Genomic DNA, 20,047 nt, shown 5'->3' on the forward strand with positions numbered 1-20,047 from the left:
CCCCAAGAGGGATGATGTCTGACAGCCCCGTAACCCAGTGACTTTTTGAAAGATGGCATGGAAGAAGGCAGCCCGGCCGTTGGCAGCCATGGACTTCTCCTCTTAGCTTCTCTAACTTCACTGACTCACAGTTTTTGATGAGGACATAGCAGAAGTGTCCAGCACTGGGGGTTTAGATGCTCCTTCCACGATGCAGACGCTTGCACAGTTCTGCCTGTAAACACCTGGAAAACTTTTGTGCTGTTGAGTTAGGGGTCTGTGGATGTACCAGGACTGGGTTAAGCGTGGCATCTCTTGCAGTAACTGCTCCTGCACTGAGCTTTCCCTTCCACGAATGCAATATTGTTGTCTTTAGGGTACAAGGAGTCCTGCATATGTTGTAGTTATTGCTCTGAGGGATGAGGCAGTGTCTTTGGCCTCCAGCTTTGGCTGCATAAATCAGTGCTCAGGTTAGAATTTGGTTTTCCCCTGTTGTGTCTGGAGTGGGTTCAGGCACTCGGCGTTGTCCTCGAAGCCAGAGCTGCTCCCCACGAGCACTCAGAGGGACCCTGAGAGCGTTGAATTGCTGGGGCAGTGGCTTTGTCTCCACTCCCGATGCATCTGGGCACTGCACTATTAACTTTGGCATTTTTCTATGGATCAAATACACTCTTTTAAAATCTAGGTCATTCTTTACTGAGTTGCAAGTCAGGCTTGTGACAGGGGTCAGATCACACTTTGGTTTTTGTTTTTTTTCTTCTTTCCTCTTTATTTTTTCTTTTTTACAGTCATTGTTTTAAGAGTTGGTCTTCTGGCCATCAGATGCCTGTGGCAGAAATTAGCATAATGCCATAAAACCGTCTCCTGTTCTTCCTTCCGGAAGGATTGGGTTTAAACATTAGTAAGTTGAAAAGCTGGGGCACTTCAAGTGCTGCAACAGGACGTTCTGCCTCTTGCTTCAGAAAAACTGGCGGGGATTTGGGCTCTGTTTTCGGGAGAGGTTTTGTACCACCATGGGGTTGGTTTTATTTTTTTATTCCGTGGGCTATTAAACTCACGAGTGTACAATCGTGGAGCTCTAGATAGACACAGCTAGGATTACTTGGCGTAGTTGCCAAGGCTCAGCGGTGCTCCATCACAGGTTTCTCTTGTGCCGTGGCTGGGCGCAGCGGCTGCACGGCCGCTTGCCTGCGTCCCCTCCTGCGGGGCACCGCAGTCTCACGGAATGGCCGAGGCTGGAAGGGACCTCAGAAGATCATCTGGTCTCCCTCCTGTGACCCCGTTAATGCTCCAGCTGCTGCTGAAGGTGGTAATGGCATCTCTGGGAAGTGAGGGAAAGGATTTCCTGGTGCTCTGGTGGTTTGCAAACTAACGTCCCATTAAGGCTCTTTGGTTCCTCTTCACCTTCCCTGTTAACCTGGTCTCTAAACAGAGCATCTGGGTTGAGCTCTGCTGTTCTGACTGCTGACACATCTTGAAAGTCTGCGATTTTCTCTGCTACAGCGTGCCTAACGGCGTGCTGGTTTGAAAGGCTGGCTGTTGGAGCAGTTTGGGCTGTGTTGATTGTCCCAGAAGTGGCTGTGGCCATCTGTAAGTGTCTGAGCTCTTTGAACTTGATTTAATTGCAACCCACTACGTATTTGTGCTCGCTGTTTCCCACTCATGGTTTATTTGCCCTCTTTAGAAGTTCACCACGGCGGTTCAGCCTTGAGGAGGGCTGCTGCTGTCTCCTCCTCGTGACCTGTCACAGTCCTGTTCACGTTGATATTTCGCTGAGAAAAGGAAATTGATCCAGGTTGGAGCCAGCCGAGCATTGTGGTGGTTCTAATGGCTGTGATTTTGTCTCTGCAATTAGATTATGAAGACGCTGGAGCTGCTGCCTATACCCACCAAGAACATGCTGGAGGAGAGCAAGGTGCTCCCGATTATTCAGCGCTGGGCTCAGACCAAGACCGCTGTCCCGCAGCTCAGCGAGGGCGATGGCTACTCGAGCGAGAACACGTCGCGGGCTCACACGCCGCTCAACACGCCGGACCTTTCCACCAAGCAGAGCGCAGAAGGTGACACGGATACCCCCAAGAAGCTGGTGTTTCGAAGGCTCAAAATTATAAGTGAAAACAGCATGGACAGCGCAATCTCGGATACAACCAGCGAGCTGGAAGGGAAGGAAGGGAAGGAGGACCTGGACCAGCTGGAGGGTGCCCCGACGGAGGTGCCGGAGGAGCAGCAGCAACAGCAGGAGATCAAATCCGCTGCTGACGTGCCGGTGGAGAGCAGCAAACCCCAGGTTGTGGAGCTGGAGCCTGAGCCTGAAGTGGAGGTGAAGGAGAGCAACGGTGCGAAGCTGGAGGAGCCCATCACGATGGAAACGCCATCCCAAGACGAAGAGGAGGGCGTATCCGACGTGGAGAGCGAGAGGAGCCAAGAGCAAACTGACAAAATCGTCGACGTGAGCGACTTGGCCACCAGGCTGCTCGACAGCTGGAAAGACCTAAAGGTAAGAGGCACCCTGTTGTACCCGCAGCTCCGCCACCTCTGCCCCTGCTAGGGCCAACGCGGAGCTGTTGGCAGTTCAGTACAGCAGGGCTGAGACGTGGTCCTGTTGGTAAATCTCTGACACCTAAGATTGCTTTTGCTATGTAAAGGGTTTTCCAGGTGCTTTCTGTATATATCCTTTCATTGCAAGCTCCCGTGTCCGTGACTTCAAACAGATTTCCAGGTGTTTTTGGTCCAGATTTTGTCCAGGTGATTTTGTCCAGATTTTCTGGTGTTGCACACCACAAGGTGCGCACCAAAGACGGTTCAGGCTGGCCACCGCAAAAACACCTCAGTCATCTCGTGGTGGTTTTGGGACTGCTCAGGGGGAGGGCAGCTGTACGTGGTTGAGAGCCACCTCCCAAATGATCAGAAAAAGGAACTAGTGACAGCGTGACATGCATTTCTGGTTGAAGTGCCCAGTGCCCATCGTGCTGCCCGTTGACCAACCATCTACCCTTCAGTTAAGTCATGAGAAGATTGTCGGTGTTTCCTGTTCTGTTGACGTGCTCCACACCTGCAACGTGCAGAGCCTCCAGAATCACGCCTGTCGGCAACGTTTTGTCCTCTCGATAGCACTTTTAATGCTGGGTTAACCTCTAGATGTTTGTAGCTCGTGTTGAGATCAGGTAAATACTCAGATTTGGGGGTGTTAATCTGAGCCTTTAAAGGCTGCTAGAATACGCAGCTGCTCGCTGGTTCACTTCCATCAAGATCTTCCTGGAGCAGGTAACGTAAGAGTAGGGTCTGGGGCTGCTCTTGCCTTCCCTCCTCCCTGGGCAGTGTAGGTGGCCTTCTTGGCCGCTTGATCTTTAGCTGACAGCTATCTTTGATGACATTTCGGGTGAAATTTAGTTCTGTAACCTGCCGCTCAACGCTTCAGGCATTTTCTGGGGGTTTCTTTAGGTCTTTGGAAACTCCTCGGCAATCTGCTGTTCCGATAGGATTATATTCCTATATAGGAATATATAGGGAAATATGAAATATTAGGTATATAGGGAAATATAGGGAACATTATCTATTATATAACTATATATATAGGGAATACATATTATATAATTATATATATAGGGAAATTATATATATAGGGAATATAGGGAAATATGCTCTACCGTGAAAGGGAGAGCAAGGAGGGCGAGAGCCTTGCTTTGAAGTGTGAGGTCATTTACTGAAGATCCAGCAAAGCAAAGGCACTGCCCTGCGGCTGTGTCCACAGCAGTGTAACAAAAGTCAGAGGGAGAAGAAAGGGACCTTTGCATGTCCCCAAGCCACTGCCCTACAGCTAAGATGCATCTGCCAGGTCTACAGGGCTTCCGAATGGGGTGGCCTTGGGGGAAAAGGTGGTGGAGGAGTTGTGCCCTTCTCCTAATCAAGCATCTGCCCGGTTTTAATTAGTACTCTTCAAGCAAATTTACATTTTACAGTGCATCATGTAGCCAAAGAGCCGCTTTATTCATTGAAATGGGTAATGGGTAATGATTTAGAGGAGTGGTGATGCCCGTGACGCAGTGCCACGTGCAGATGGAGGAGGCCACAGGGAGCTTGGAGTCCCCAAACCTCTGGCTGTGTCGTTTAAATACCATGGGTGCAAACATTATCTTATAAAACAGAGTTTTGTGTAAGAGTTAAGGGAAATCTTACCTTAATCTCTGAATTTTTCAGAAAAATCAGATATTCTTGAACACTCGCAGAATTGTTTGAGCGTAATCGTTTGTGCCATAAATCGTACCGGGAGAGGAGGCGAGACTTTACCATACAGACCATGAGCTGAAGGGTCTTGCTGCAGAAAATTAGGCTGTGGTTCTTGTTCCTTCCCCTCTTTACCACGTGGATTTGATGAATATCGCTCACCAGGTTTTAGTGTGCAGACTTTTTAGGTTTGCGTGGGTCTTACGGTTTCTCTATGTAAGTGGCACTGTCAGGTTGAGGCTGGGGTGGAACTGGAGGCCCTTTTCCTCCCAGGAAAAGGACTTTTCTTCCCAGTCCTTCCAGGTGGAACTGGAAGTCCTTGATACCTGGGATTGTTTAAGCTGAAAGCTCAGCGAGCTCCTGCTCCTGCTTTGGAGACACGCTCGCGGGGACCCCCCAGACCCGTGTTTGCAGCGCGAGGTTTTCACGTGCCGCAGGGCTGAAACGTGGAGCAGCGCAGCGGAAACACGTAAAGGCACTAAGGGAAAAGATGCCCAAAACAGGCCACTTCTCCAAAACGGTGCTGTGAGCCCGGATTCGGTCCGACATTCGCTGGTCCCAGGGGGCTTGGGGTTTTCTCCGGAGCTCGGAGGAGCTCGGGGTACCCGGGGGGCCTGTGCCGAAGCCCGTGGTCGGCTCACGGAGCCGTCACCAGTGCGGGTTGGTAGCTGGGATGTGGATTCACGTCCCCTCGGTGGTTTGTTGGGCGTGCTTAGTGCTTACCTCGTGCCGCGGCAGGGATGCTGCCAGCCCGGGGCAGCGCTCGCAGGGGCACGGCGGGCGTTTGTCGCTGGAGCTGGCCCGAAAAGCGGAGTGCTCTCGGGGAAACCACGACCCCGTGGGTGCCTTCTGTGCTGTACATGGTCACGAGTTAACTGCTTCTGTCCGCCTTTCGCCTATCAGATGCTGGTTTCTGGGTAACCGGTCTCTGGTTAACAATCGTGCAGCCCGAGGTGGCCGATTCCTAAAGGAAAAGAACGGAGCTGGCAGGAGGGTGGCCGGGAGGTGGGGGGGCGGGGGTCTGAAAACCTCGTAACTTAAGCTATGTCCTCTCCAGTGGTGCTGATGACCCCCCTGGTAATTTCACCCATTTCCATCTAGCTTCTCAGGGCAGCAAGGAGCTTGTTAACATCACCAGCTGACCATGTGTCTCCTTTTCTCAACTCCGTGCTGAAGAAGGGAGCGAACGTAGCGTGCGTACCGTGAAGAGACGGGAAGATGGTTGGGAAGCTGGATGATGCATGAGAAAAGTGATAGGTGAAAAGAGGACAGAGGTGGTTAACTCAGTGCTGCCGACGTTATTTTGGTGCGTCCATTGCCGGCAATGGACGTCGCTCCGGGAAAAACCCAGCTCCTGGCGTGAAAGGATTAAGTGAGCTATCTTTTTCTCTACCTCTACACACAGGACAGCTGCCTTGGCTTACGGGGCTCGGGCACGCCGGCCCCGTAACCCCCAGGGAGCTGTGGCCACTGCTACACACCCACAGCACCACACACACACACCCACACCGCCCGCCAGGGGACGTTTTCAGCCTGGGCTCGTGCCCGCGGATCCCGCGCTCCGAGGACGCGGTGCATCTTTACCCCCATGCTGAAAACGGACCCAACCGCAGGGGCTGGAGAGCACGCGTGGCTCTTCCCAGCACTTTAGCCTGCTCCAGCCTGAGGATTGTGCTCCTGTCCCGTGGCAGGTAAGGTCCCCGTGGATGGATGCACGCGATGAGACCCGGGGCAGATGTGCTGCGATGGTGAACGGCTCCGGTGCGCTCCCCTCTCTCTCGGCGTCTCGGTGTGTTCTGGCAGCACCCGCACCTTCTGCGGCAGGGCCGGCACCGCCGAGCGTGGCACGGAGGACGTGCACCCCTCTGGTGCCTGGGGTTTGCGGGTGTTAAGCCCTTAGGGAGCTGCGGCGATGGCTTTCTGAGGGGTGACGTCTCAGTGCTGAGGCTGAGGGGCATCAGGCACGTTTGGAGCTGAGCGCGGTGTGCTTTCCTAACGCTGGCACTCTGAGGGTGCTCTGGCTGCTGGGTTTTATCACTGCTGACCCCAAAGCCAGCCTGCAGGTCCTACAGCTCCACTGCCCATCCCATAAGCGTCCTGCAGCCAACTGCTACCCATACATCTAAAATCCATCCCTTAGAGAACCAGAGAGCTGGACAGGAGCTGCAGCTGTGAGGCTCCAAACCCTGTCCTTACTACTTGAAGGCTTCTTTTTTCATAAATAGATGTATTTTGTTTTAAGAAACCCCTTTGGAAAGAACCGAGCGCCTTGGATTTGAGGGGTCTTACTGGAACACTTCTCATAACCATTTAGCAGCTCAGGGCCGAGGTAGTGCCCCAGCCGTTTGGCTTTGGTGAGGTGGACTTTCTCTGCTTCAAAACACCCTTTTGGGAGCTTAATCATTACCCTGATAGGGATAGCAGAGCTTGGGTGGCCCCGGCGAGCTGAGCTTTTCGTTTCCCCCGAGCCAACCTCTCCAAATCACGTTTGACACATCTTCAGAGGCAGCCCTGGGAAGCTGCTCTCGCCAGCCCTATTTGCAGCCCGGGGTGAGCGGCTCTCGCTCCGGCACGCACATCGCGGGCTCCAATTAGGGCGCTTGTAATTTGTCGTAACTTACAGCAAGAAGCAGCTTGTGGAAACAATAGGCGCTGGTGAGTGGCCAGGCTGTTGCTGGTTGTTTTTTTTTTGGCCTTTATTTAAGGAAGTTTTGGGATTAGTCCTCGCTCCCCTCCGTACCTCGGCATCGTCCTGTAGCTTCTTGCACGTGTGCCGCGGATGGGGATGCGCTCGGGACGCGACTCCCCTGCTGCACCTACCCCCTCCTGGGTCAAGGACGGGTGCGTGTGCAGCCCGCCAGCCTCAGTTCGGGGCTTTTTTCTTTTCTTACGTTTGTAACAGACTCGAATCTTGTATCTAACTTTCTGTGTAACTCGTCAAAAGTTGCTCGCAGAGGTAGAGGACCGTTTGGGCTCCGCTAGCGGCACTCCCCTTGGGCTAGCAGCTCTGCGCGCTCGAGCTAGCGGCTTCCGTTTCCAAAAATAAAACAGGCTTGCTTTGGAGCTCGCCCTGCCTCGCGTCTGCTTTGACCACCATCTGCTTTTCACAGAGCCGTTCCCACGTGCTGCTCTGTGGCCGTTTCAAAGGCTCTGCTGCCTCCGCTCTGCCCCGGAGCGGTGCCGGCGGTGCTGGCTGCGTGCGGAGCCGCCCTCCGGCCGTACCCAGCTCGCCTCCCTGCACCAGTTCACCGTTCCCTTGGACCGTTCCTTCCAGTACTTTCACGTCGCGTGCTCTGCTGTTTATTTTTTCGGAGCTGGGAGCTCCGGTGGAGCCAGCACCTCCTCTCCTGCCGCTGCTGCTGTGCCCCTGCGCTGGTTCCTCGGCACCTCGTGCCCCGGTGGCTCCTCTGCGATCGGTGCCGGTGGGAGCGTGGCGTGGGCTGCCCGAGGTGCTCTGCTTGGTTTTACGGCGTGCTGCTCCGCTCTGCATCCGAGGAGGGGCTTTTGGGGGTGCTGGTGCAGGAGGGAGAGAACAGAAGAGAAAATCCAGCGCCAACGGGTGCTGTCGGGGCTGCAGGAACAAGGCAGTAAGAGAAATCCTCCCGCATAACTTGGCACAGTCACTTTTGCCTCCGGGATTCAGCTTGGAGAGGGCTTAAAGAAGTGAGTGTAAGGGCAACTTGGGGCACTGCTGTGCCACACCTCTAATCTTCCAGGGGAAGTCACCTCGGTCCCACGCAGGGTTTTTTGGCTATTAAAGATTTCACAGAGCTGCGTAGGGTTTCCTAATCCAGGGGCTTCCTTCCACATCCCTCCCGCCCCAAGCAGCGAGTTACCGCTTTGTTTCCCTAGATTTAGTTCAAAACACGCCATAAATTTCGGGTCTTTCCATCCATAGCGAACGTGTGAGCAAGAAAGAACATTAAAAAGGGCGTATTTACGGATTATGGATGTCTCTCAGTGCTGAAAGAGGTCAGGGCACGCACTGAATTTGTCCGGCAGGTGAAAAGGGAAGGGAAGCCACGGGAGGGAGCAGGATTACGGCGGTGCGGGGACCTGGCAGAGCCCAGAGCAGAGCAGAAGCAAGGTGTGCACCAGGCTTTGTTTAAAAAGAGGAGTTTAAAAAAAAAAAAGGAAAACAGAATAGGCATTTGACCCTACTGTAAAACAAATCTCTGCCCCAATCCCGTTTTATAACCTCCAGCAGCACTTTGGAAGTGGCTGTGACTTGTGACCAGACCACAAGAGGATCCCTTATCCTTTCATTTCTTTCACCAAAGGAAAATGCATTTTTTCAGCCCACGGGGCGCATGCTTCCTCTAAAACAATAAAAGCAGGGCTCTCAAAGCCGGGCGCTCTCGTTAACCGCGGCGCTGGAGGTGGGCACATTGCTGAGGGCTGATGTAATCCGGGGCGACCGGGCAGCGCCGCGGAGGTGGCCCTCGAATCATTTCCAACCACCTTTAAAAAATAAGGGCCGAGGGTTGGGATTTTAAGAGAAAATGCTTTGTTTTGCTCCGAGGGTTCCACCTGGTGACCTGAGCTGCTACTAAAGCAGGCTAGGAGCCAGAGGGCCCCCCTCGCCCCGCAGCGTCCCCGTGGCACCGAGGGGCGCCCCGACGGGGATTTCTGCCCAGCCCCGCTGCTGCTGCGCGCTTCGTGCCCCGGACTTGGCAGGATGAGCGCGGCCCTCCTCCGGAGCTGCTTCAGCGGCAAATTTCTTATAAACTCAAGATTACCTAAGGGTGAGGATCTTGCAGTCAAGCTGAGCTGGAGCTTTGTGTTTTCTGAGTTTAGGAAAGCTTTGAATCCCAAAGCAGAGGCAGGCAGCGCTCAGCACTGGTGGAATAACACAAGCAGCCTTCGCTCCTCCTGTAACTCCCCCTCTGCCTCATCCATACCCTAAATTAAAGGATATTTTGGTGCCACACTGAAGGCACCGCGGTGCTTTTCCCTTGGGGCATCAAGCTTCTGTTGGTGCCTTTGCTGTCACATTGAGTACGAAGAATTAACGCTGCTCGGAGGCTCATGGAGCAGGTTTTGCTCAGGTTTTGACTCTGCTTGGTCTCTAATCCTAGCAAAACGCACACCCTAACGAACGTAGAGGTCCAGGATCACAGCACATCGCACCAGGACAGCCTCTTTGTGTAGCCCTAATGCTATCTTCTGTGGATTAGTCTCCGAGCACGTGCAGGCAGGGATCTCATCTCTGTGGCCTCCCACCCCTCTTGTCTTTGATCTTATTTCCTTTCACCTGGCCAGTTTGTTGTGTTCGGCCAGAAGATAACTGAGTAGGTGCTGCTGTTAGCTGCTGAAATTGCTTCTGAGGAGAGCAGGGAGCAAGGGCTTGATCCAAGCTGGAAATAAAAGAAAAGGAGCCTTATCTTCTAGGATACCGGGGCTCAGACAGTCAGCCAATATATATACAGTGTATATGTACATACGTGTATATTGTGTATATGCACGTACATATATAGTGTGTATAAGTATGTGTATATAGTGCATATGCACGCAATATAGTGTCTATCCATTATACAGGTGGGACCGTTGGCATTCCTAGTACGACACCATGTTATTTGCACACTGAGTGCCAGAATATTTCATTGAAAACACGGCTGAGAGCACACTGGTGCATATAACACTCGGTTTGTGGCCAGCGGTGACACAGTTGGTTAACGTGCCCTCCGGCGACCGCCGCTGCGTGATCCCGTGGCGTTCAGCAGGAGCGCTGAGCCCTCAGCTGGGGCAGTCACAGGCCCCACATTTATTTGCAAAACCAGGACTCTGAGAAGGTTTTCATCCTCCTTTCCAAGTCCTGTCCCGTTTTGCCAAGCTAATGGACACGTTTTTTAGTTATTCGTGCCCATGAGGGTGTTGTAGTTCAGCACCACGTAGCGCGCAGTCCACAAACGTGGTTTCTGCCTCAAAAAGCCTGACGTCGCGAAGAATTCCCTCCCAGCCTGGCACAGTGCACGCCCGCTTGGCTCTTTCCTCGAGGCTCTTCTTCCCTTTATTTCTGCCTTTACTTCTGGCTTTAAATGAAGGACAGAGCCCGCTGAGCCTGGCTCCACTGCCAGCACCCCCCGAGCCCGGGGGCAGGATGCGGGCGAGGGGCTGTCGGCCAGTGCCAGCAGCAGCAGCGCTGGAGGGGGAGCAAAGGGGGCTCAGAGCAGTGCCTGTAACGACCAGAGGGATGATTAACGGACAGGACGTGGCCGGAGGATGTTCCAAAAGTCCTTGCGAGGCATGAAAAACCTAGCTAACAAAGCAGCCGTGTGTTGTAAGCTCCCCCCAGGCCAGCAGAATCTCCTGCTGTCCGTCTTAGAGTTACAGTGGGTGGTGCGAAGACTTTGGAAGCGTGACCTGCCTTAAAACACGTGCAGAAAAAACATGCAAAAACATTATTATTATTTTTTTTAATCACAGAATCATTCAGGTGGGAAAAGAGCTCTAAGGTCATTTTATCCAGCCTTTAACGTAGCCCTGCCAAGTCCACCACTGAACCATGCTGCTCAATTCTGCGTACATCACACATGCATACATCATTCTGCATGCATCATTGTACCTCCAAATGCATCATTTAGCACTGGGAATTGCATTAACGCTCAGATATTGGTCAGGAATGCTGCAGGCAATGGGCAGCGGTGGTGGCAGTGCGGGGCAGGGAATCCCTCGGTGCAGTGGGAGGGATTCGGGGAAGGGGCCCGGTGGCAAAGGCAGGGCAGCCCGACTGCTTCGCTGGGAGCTCGGCGGGTTCGGGTTCGGGTTCGGGCTCCGCTCAGGGGTTCGCGGGAGCACGGTGGGCATGAGCAGCAGGCTCAGGCTTCAAAAGGAAAGGAGAGATGTTAGTGCTCCTGCTGCCTCGTGAGTCTTCCTCTGCTCCGTGCTGCCTGGACCTGCTGCTGCGGCTGCGCTTTCTGCTCCTGCCTCTGGTTAGAAACACCACCGGGCGCAGGAGGGCTGTTAAATACATGAAGCAAAGAGAATAGTGAGCTTCTGGACAGGTCGGGGGTGCCAAAATCATCCTTTCGCTATTCCAACAGAGCCCCAAGCTCACGGCGTGTGGGTGGGATGGCCAGCGTAGAGCTGGGGACAGCGGCTGCCCCACTGGCACAAAAACCCCACAGACTCATCAAATGTGAACTGCTGATGAAGGATAGCATATAGAAAGCACCACGATGATTCGCTTAAAAACAGAACTTTGCTTCAAAGGACAATTTTGGGGTGTTTGTTTTAAAATTGCAATTAAATGGCTAGAGTTAAGAGTTCTGGTTCTTGCAGCCCTGCAGGCACTGGGGGTGTTCTCTCGTGGCCAGCTGAAAATCTGACTCTGGCTTGTGGCTTGTTTTGCAGGAGGTGTACCGAATCCCGAAGAAGAGTCAAGCAGAAAAGGAGAGCAGTGGTACGTACTGATGCTTTTTTTCACGTATGCCTAGAAAACAGATTGATATTCACAGGGTATGGTGTCACGAGAGGGCCCCTTGGTAGCTGAGCTGCTGCTCCCGTGTCCCAGCCCTGAGTCCAGCGAAACCAGCCCGTGATGCAAAACCACAGCGCTGGAAGCTCAGATAGCTGATGGAAGAGCAATTTCTGGTCCCTCAAAACATTACCCCCTAAAACATTACCTCCGGGCTTTGGTGGTTGTCTGCAAATCTCTCCCCTTTTTCCCCTTACCTAAATTTTTCTTGGGAGGCGGAAGCAAGAGTGCAAAGGGCGCATTTGGGATTTTTGTTCGACCCGAAAACTCCGTAGTGGCTGTGAAACAGCTCCCGGCTGAGCCCGATCCCACCAGCACCGTGGCTTTCAGTACAGGCTCTGTGTCAGTGGCGATGTGCTCAGGGGACTTCTTGCTTCATAAACACGTGTTTGGGTGTAAAAGCGCTTCAGGAGATGTGTGCTGAGGTCTGGAGCCACCATTTTTCCACTCTGCAATAGGTTTCCTGCTGGAAGAATGGGAGGAGGGGAAACCGGTGGGATCTAAAAATAAGCGTGATGCATTTTCATCCATTAGGTAACAGCTCAGGAGCTGGAGAAGTACCTAAAAATAGAAATTAAGATGGAAGTTTTATTTTAACCACACTGCAGTCCCGAGGCTGATACAAGGCAACCTGTAATTTGCTTGAATGGAGACTCTGTTGGCTGAGACAGAGGAGCCACTGAAACTACGGGAGCTAGAAACGCGCTGAATTGTAAAAAATTCTCTCCTTTTACCCGTTTCCCCTAACAGCCGACCGTGGGAGAGAGGCGTCTGGCCACAGGGATCAGACTCCCACCCCGAAGAACCCCGTCCTGAGCCGGGAGCGGGATCCCGAGCGGCAGAGCCAGAGCAAGGAGAAGAAGAGGCGCAGAGACTCGCTGTCCCCGCCGTCCTCGGCGTACGAGCGCGGCACCAAGAGGCCGGAGGACAGGCAAGTCGTCTCGGGCGGCCTCCGTGGCACAGCTGGCACAGGTTTGGGTGCTGCGATCACCTTGGTCTGAGAGCTCTGGGTGCGTGGGAGCACTGCCAGGGTTAAACGCTGGGGAAGTCGGCCCTGGTGGTCTCTGAAAGCACGCAGGGATGGGGAGGAAAATCTTCTCTTGGGGGCGCGGCGGGCTGTGCTCCCCGGCCTGTCGTTGTTCCTGGGGCTGTGCGGCTCCTTGGTGTTGGTGACCCTCTGGTAACACGCACCTTCATCTTCACAAGGTGGTTTTATACTTCTGGGGAATTAGGTGTTAAAGGGAGTTACACGTGGCTCTCAGAAATGGGGGAAGGAGGCTCAGGTAAAGGCGTTTTCAGAGTCCTTCCAAGTCTGTGCCCTGCGTCACCTATCCCCGCCGTACCTGGGACACACATTTTAATCGTAAAGTTGAGCTTGCAGCAAGCCCACGCCTGCACAAAGACGAGCAGCACCCAGGCCAAACAGCATTTCTAACACAAAACAGCTTCCTTCACCAAGCGGACGTCCCCCAAAAGCTGCGAGCCGGCTGAAAGGTTCTGGGAGGAGGGATGCTGAGCAGCACCGCCCCCCCTGCTCCCGCTCCCCTTCCCCGTGGAGGAGCAGCAGGGTGGTTTTGGAGGCCTTGAGGTTGTTCTGCCTCCTGCTCCTGCTTCGTCAGCGCTCGGCTGCCCGATGCAGCCAGCGATGCTCCGGGTGGGTTGGAGGTGCTCCGGGTGAGGATGCGCCTCTGTCCCGGGGCCACTTTTGTCCTGGGGCTGCCTCGGTTCTTTGCAGCGCATTTAAAAGCAGAAAGCTCTTTCTGAACACCGGCTCCACAAACAGGCTGGCAACCAGATAGCAAGCCCATCGTGGCACTTGGCACCGTGTTCAGAGAAGCTGCTACGTGCAGACCCGGCGCTGTTTGTTACCCCGGTGGCGCTTCCACTCTCACTAGTTTTGTTTCTCTTGCACGTGGGTTGCCGGTTTTCCTTACTTGACAGTTCTTTATTAATTAAGAAAAGGAAAACATTATGCGTCTTGTTTTTCAGGGAGACTTTAGATCACATTAAAGGCAGTGCAGTTACCAAGGGATCTCCTTTACAGAAGGCAGTTTCCTATTGTCCCTCTTAAATAGGATCTGAAGCAACGTAGTAATTAGGGAACAATTGCTGGTGAGTCAGCCAGGCGAGCCTACTTTGTCCTCGTAGGGAGCTTACTGGGAAAGTTTGAAATGTCTGGTAAGAAAATCAGACACAAATCCACGATCCTGTAATTATCCCTGTGGGGGATGGAAACCGGGGATGACTGGGGGCAGAAGTGGAGAGAGCCAAGAGTAACTGCGGTGCGTCAGGAGATGGGGAAAGGGACGAAGCGAGCGGTGTGTTTGGGTGAAGCAGGTCTGGCTGGGTGGCGGGGAGTTTTTCCAGCCAGGGACGAGCAGAAGAAGCTCTGGCAGGCGAGGTGGGAGCGCTGGGGAGGAGGTGAGCGGTCCCACAGTGGTGCTGACACCGAACAGCTCTCTTTCCCTGGATGCCCATCATACCGTGGCCACTTTCAGGTATTAAAAACCCTTACGACAGACTCAAACCCGTAAGATTCCCTTAAGAATGTACAAGTTCTGCCCTCCAGCATTTTGTGGTTTCTTTACCTCTGGTCCCAGCAGTTGCTGTCTGAAGGACCCTACACAACCGGAGCTTTGGGAAGCTCTGACCCCTTCTGAAGTCACCACCACCCCTGTTCCCTCCGTGGTGCACGCGCCCCAGGTTTGATCCATTTGTTGGAAGGGAAGGCTTGAACTTCTCCGAGCACAGCGGGACGGCAACGTGAGCGCGGGAGGAAGAGGTAGAAAAGGAGTACCAAGGATTGGAGCGGACAAAAAACAAACCAGGGGAGAGGGTTTGCATGAACACAGCGCGCCGTGCCGCGCTCCACGCTGGGTCCTCGATTTTCTCCTGCCTGCCCCTTCACGCGAGCTGCCTCTCATGTAAACTCCCGAGGCGGCGCCAGGAAGGACTTGAATTATTTAAATTAAACTCTTCATGTCAATGAGGTTCACATTAACAGATGCTCGCAGCTACTCTGGGAATGTGAGGAAACGAAGGAACATCTTAAGTGTGTGTGTTGGTAGCAATGTGCTTTTGATATGTGAACCCAGCACATGAACACGGAGTTAGGATATTAAGCATATACGGGATGCTTTGTAGAATCCATTATACTTATGGCTGCAAACCATTTTTGCTTGTAATCCCTGTTTTACCACACTCGTAACTTCTCAAAATATCTACCTTTGATCTGAAATTTTCCATGGTTGAGGTCTGATCAAAGTCCTTAGGCTTTTTTTTGTTTGTTTTTAACTCCTTGGAAAAATCCCTCCAGCTGCTCCGCATCTCAGGACGAAAATTCTTAGTCTCCAAAAAAAACAAAAAAAAACAAAAAAAAAACATCCACACTTTATTATTTTTTAAGCTAAAACCGCGGTCTAGTAAATAGCATAACTCTAAACAGCAATGTGTTGTTTGCCATTCCATTGTTCTTAGTAACGTCTGCACGTCGGAGCTGGGGGGGCTGCGGCACGGGGGGGCTGCCCGGCGGCTCCGCCACAACGGGGCTCGGTCTTCCAGCAGGAGAGATGGGGCGCAGCTCAAAACGGTCCCTGGGTGAGCCATGCTCACGCCCTGAAAGCCAAATGAAATGAAATGAGACGTGGGCAGCCCACCAAGGGAAGAACGGCGCGGGCGTTGGGGGAATCGCTCCGTGCTGTTGTCCAAGGTGCCTTGCTCGGGCTGGAGCAGCGGTGCCCAGCCCATCCGCAGGGCTCCTCGCTTCTCCACTCTCCCCTGGGTTCCCTGTTGGCCCACGGGATGGTGGATGTTGTCCCCCCTCTGCTGCTGGGTCCCCCGGGCTGGTTCTGCTCCAGTTTTGGACCTCCAGCAGCGGCAGGGTGCGGGCGTCTTGCTGCGGAGCAGCTGGACCAGCGGCTCTTCCTCCTCTCCATGGCTCACCACGCTCGGTCAGGCAGCTGAAAACCGAACAGTTGGAGCAGTTGCTGCTGCTGTAGCACGTTTGTGGCACGCCATGAGCAGCAGCCCCTTCCTTGCTGCTCAGGACCCGCACCCTGCTGAGGTCTCACGCGGCGCTACCTTTTCTTTCCCCTCCAGGTATGACACGCCAGCGTCTTCGAAGAAGAAAGTCCGGCTCAAGGATCGCAACAAGCTGTCCACAGAGGAGCGCAGGAAGCTGTTCGAGCAGGAGGTGGCCCAGCGGGAGGCCCAGAAGCAGCAGCAGCAGCTGCAGAACCTGGGCATGACTTCCCCCCTTCCCTACGACTCCATGGGCTACGGCACGCCCCACCACAGCTTCATCGGCTACCCGCCCGGCTACCCCATGCAGGCTTACGTGGACCCCAGCAACCCCAACGCCGGCAAGGTGCTGCTGCCCACCCCAACCATGGACTCCATGTGCTCGCCGGCGGCCTACGAGCACCCGCAGCCCTTGGTCGGGCACTCGGTGGAAGCCACCATGCCGGCCCCCCAGCCGGTACCAGTAGTCCAACATGTAGCAACGCCGCTGGAGGTCACGCCGCCGCAGTATGTAGCACAAAGCGACAGCGTGGTCCACCAGGAAGCCAACGTGGCCGTCCTGCCCGTGCCCGCCGCGGGAGCGGTGCAGGGCCAGGGCTACGGGGTGTGGGACTCGAGCCAGCAGACTGTGGCGGTGCAGCAGCAGTACTCGCCGGCCCAGTCCCAGCCAGCCATATATTACCAGGGACAGACCTGTCAGACTGTTTACGGGGTGACGTCCCCGTACTCGCAGACGACCCCGCCGATTGTACAGGTAATCCCCCCGGGGGAAAACGTGACCTTTTCAGAGGCAGCGTGGCCCGAAATGCCCCCAAAAGGAACGGTGCCAGCCTGCAAGGGGAAACGCTTTGTGTGGTCACCCTTCGCTCGTGTCTGCCTGGGGCCATCCTGCCTTGCTCTGGTGTTCGGCTGCGTCGTGGAGATAAAATTCCGTCCAAGGGGCTGAGAAAAACCCGTTTATACGGCTTGTTTTCGGTATACAAACACAATACATCGTAGCCACCGGGGCCAGGCAGGAGTTCACAGCTGGGCAGAGATGTTTGTTAGCCCGTTTACACAAGTCATGCCCGGTTATTTCTGGTCGTTGGTTGCGCTGAGCAGATATTTGTTGGTTAGAGCTTCCACCGGCACCGAACACGTAGGCAGTAAAGGCGAGCTGTGAGCTTGCCTTCAGCAGGCTGCTAGACGCGGGGTCTGGAGCTGCCAGTTCTTGATGGCTGAAACCCCACAGGCCAACCTTTGGTTTCTGTTTCCTTTTGAATTGTGTGTCCCCATCAGTCGGGCTCAGCCTGGAGCTGGGAATTGTGTAGAAATTCGCTCTCGGCCCTCTCTCTTCCTTACCGAGGAAGTGTGCAGCTGGACAGCACCTTGCCGATGCCCCCTTCTTCCCGAAGGTGACACCTGGGCCATTTTATGGCTACAGACCTCACGATACAAAGCTCATTTCCTTGAATCCAGCCTCAGCCACTGGTTCCTACTGCTCTATTTTGGTGTGACCTTCCCTTAGTCCTTCGGGACACGAGACTTCTTCCCCTTAACGCAGCAGCCAACTTTTTCCCTTACTCTCTGTAAATCGGGGGTTAGCACAGGTGGGCATCACGGCATCGGGACCGCTGCTCGACGAGGGTGCGGAGATGATCCGTGTTGAGTTTCCAGCTGGTGTATCTTGCTCTGGGGTCCTGCTGCCCACCCAAGCTGGAGCCTGCTGGAGCTGCAGGGGCTGCCCCGGCCACTCTGGGGAGCGGAGGTACCGGTGGCTCCTTGGGCTGCCCTCCGTGGCCCACGGGCAGGTTTTCTGAGGAGCGAAACAACGTCGTGTTGGAAATGCTGAAGGATATGCTCTCGTTTTCCTTGAAATAGTCATTCAGACGAGAAGTAAATGCTTTCCCTGTAACAGGAGCGAGGGTTCCCCAGGAGGGCACAAGGCAGCGCCGATCGGACGTGTCGGTGTGTGGTTATTAGTGTTGGATGCACGCAGAAGGAAGGAGTCATGCAGGCTTCCCTGGGACACACAGGTTAATGGCAGAAGTGTAGCAGTAAGACAAAACCCATCCATTTTCCATTGTAGGTTGTAAGTAAAGGATCCGATGAGTTCAGCACAACTACTCGTCAGTGCTGCTCGTGCTTGTAGGATTATTCCTTCCTGCAGCTGGAGGAACGGGCTGCGGTGCCCCCGTGCAGCGTCCCTGCGGCAGGCAGGCACTGTGCTGGCGTCTCAGACTACTTAAAAAAAAAAAGAGAAAAAAAAAAAGTGAAACTGCCTTTCTTTTGTTCCCTGAATTCTTCCTGGCTTATGGCTCTGAGCGGTACCGCTCAGCGTCACCCAACCTCGCTTTCCTTCCTCCCATCCCACGGGGGAGGCAGTGACAGAGGCTGTGCCAAAGCTCCCTGTAACTTTTGGGTCTCGGTGCCTGGAGAGGAAAACGTCCAGGTCTTCAAGCACTTTGGGGGGCTTTCTTGAACCTTTTCTTTGCTGTGTTTTTCCATCTTCGGGGCTTTTTGCGTTTTGGACAGAGAGCAGACCGAGACGTGTGGCAGTGAGGCTGAGTGGAGTGCCCAAAGCTTTTTGTTTCGAGTTCCTCCTGCCTTCCTCTCACACCTGACGGTTTCAAAGATCCCTCGTTTTGGTCAGAATCACTGTTTTTTTTTTCTGTAGGAGCTCATTGCGTGTTGGAAGTAGGGGTAGATTTCATTTTCCTTCCACGATGGGATTTTCAGTGAAGGAAGCTGCGCTGTACCCTTCACCCCGGGCTTCCCAGGACCGACGCTGACCCAACCCCCTTGTGCTCCGTTTCAGAGTTACGCGCAGCCAGGCCTCCAGTACATCCAGGGGCAGCAGATCTACACGGCTCACCCGCAGGGCGTCATAGTGCAGCCCCCGACCGCCGTCACCACCATCGTAGCGGCCGGGCAGCCTCAGCCCATCCAGCAGGTACGGCTCCAGGAGGGACGGGGGGTTCGTACACGTGGGCTCGGGCGTTGGGTGACCCCAGGGTGCTCCGACAGCAGTGGCAGTGCTGAAGGAGCTCCCTTGCAGCACCGTGCCGGCACCGTGCAGGCTGCTCACCTCCAGCGGGCTGGGGGCAGCTGGTGGGAGGGTTTTGGGGGCGTTGAGCCCAGTTCTGATCCCTCCGATGGCAGGAACTTGGGCCAGCACACCCAAGAAGGCTCTGTATGGGCAGCACGAGGGCACCCGGGGGCAGTTTGGGCTGCTTTTGCTGCTGCAGCCCCTCCATCCTCAGTGATGGTCTGGTTTTTGTGCTGTGTGCTGCTTTGGGGGATTTCAGAGCAGTGGTGGCAGCGTGGCTGTATTCAGAAGCTCGGGGTGTGAGCAAGTGGCTACAAGGGGCGTTTGATGAGCAGACAGCGAAACATTATGCTGTCACCTCTTGGGACAACACCTTTTTAAGTTTTACCTTGAACAAAGCCTTTGTCGGGGGGGACAGGGCTGCTCTGCTCTGCCCTGTGGCACTGCTGCCCGTCGTTTTCCATCACTTCTGTGCTGTTTTTAGCCAGAGCTTGTGGTGAGCAATAACCTCCTGGACTTGCCCCCGCCGTCCCCTCCGAAACCCAAAACGATCGTCCTGCCGCCCAACTGGAAAACAGCCCGGGATCCCGAGGGGAAGATCTACTACTACCACGTCGTAACGAGGTAAGGGATAACGAGGGAAGGGATAACGAGGGAAGAGATGACGAGGGAAGCGTTGTGCTGCTTCGGGCTGAGCTCGCTCAAGCGATGGAGCGGGTGGAAGAGAGCCGGCCGCGGTGGCACAGGGCAGCACCCCACACGTGTCAGGCTCATTGGGATGATTACAGTGATGCATTGCAAACGACTTCCATGCAAACGATGCCTTCAGCCTCGTGTGTCTCAGAAACAGGGACAGGTTGGAGGCTTCTGAGCCCACCTGAGTCCTTCTGGAGTCACCACCCCGTGTGGCAGATCGGGCTGTGCTTCTGGACATGGTTGCACAGATCCTTTACTACAGATCATTTATTTCTTTACAAATCTTCTGTTGTTCCCATCACTGGCTTAAAAACGTTCCTTTTGTTAGCTGCCCCGTGCCACGTGCGCTGCTGGAATGGCATTTCGCTCCCGGCCCTGCTGAGAGCCTCGGGTACAGACCCTCAGTCAGCAGATAGAGGAGCCTTGTACGTCTCCAGCTCCCTAAAATACCCGTGTGGCTTCGGTGACGGTGCCAGGCAAATAACCCTGCTCTGCGGAGCCTTTTCAAGCCCTTGGGAGCTGTGCGGATGGAACGCCGTACGGATGCGAGGTCCCTGGCAGCCTGGGTGTGCTCGGGGACAGCCGTGATTAGTGGTGTGCAGCATCAAAGGGAGGATTTCTTC

At 54.4% G+C, this 20,047-nt stretch overlaps 1 protein-coding gene across 1 annotated transcript in view; it reads left to right on the top strand.

Moving 5' to 3' along the window:
- Positions 1-20,047, top strand: part of SETD2 (SET domain containing 2, histone lysine methyltransferase) — a 69,640-nt gene that overhangs the window by 35,459 nt on the left and 14,134 nt on the right. Inside the window, exons 13-18 of the mRNA XM_035554421.2 lie at positions 1,835-2,476; positions 11,557-11,605; positions 12,431-12,611; positions 15,779-16,454; positions 18,498-18,632; positions 19,213-19,352. Of these exons, the coding sequence (XP_035410314.2) occupies positions 1,835-2,476; positions 11,557-11,605; positions 12,431-12,611; positions 15,779-16,454; positions 18,498-18,632; positions 19,213-19,352 (1,823 nt within the window). The remainder of the gene's footprint in view (positions 1-1,834; positions 2,477-11,556; positions 11,606-12,430; positions 12,612-15,778; positions 16,455-18,497; positions 18,633-19,212; positions 19,353-20,047) is intronic.

Source organism: Cygnus atratus, chromosome 2 (genome assembly GCF_013377495.2).
Source record: "Cygnus atratus isolate AKBS03 ecotype Queensland, Australia chromosome 2, CAtr_DNAZoo_HiC_assembly, whole genome shotgun sequence".
NCBI classification, from domain to species: Eukaryota; Metazoa; Chordata; class Aves; order Anseriformes; family Anatidae; genus Cygnus; species Cygnus atratus.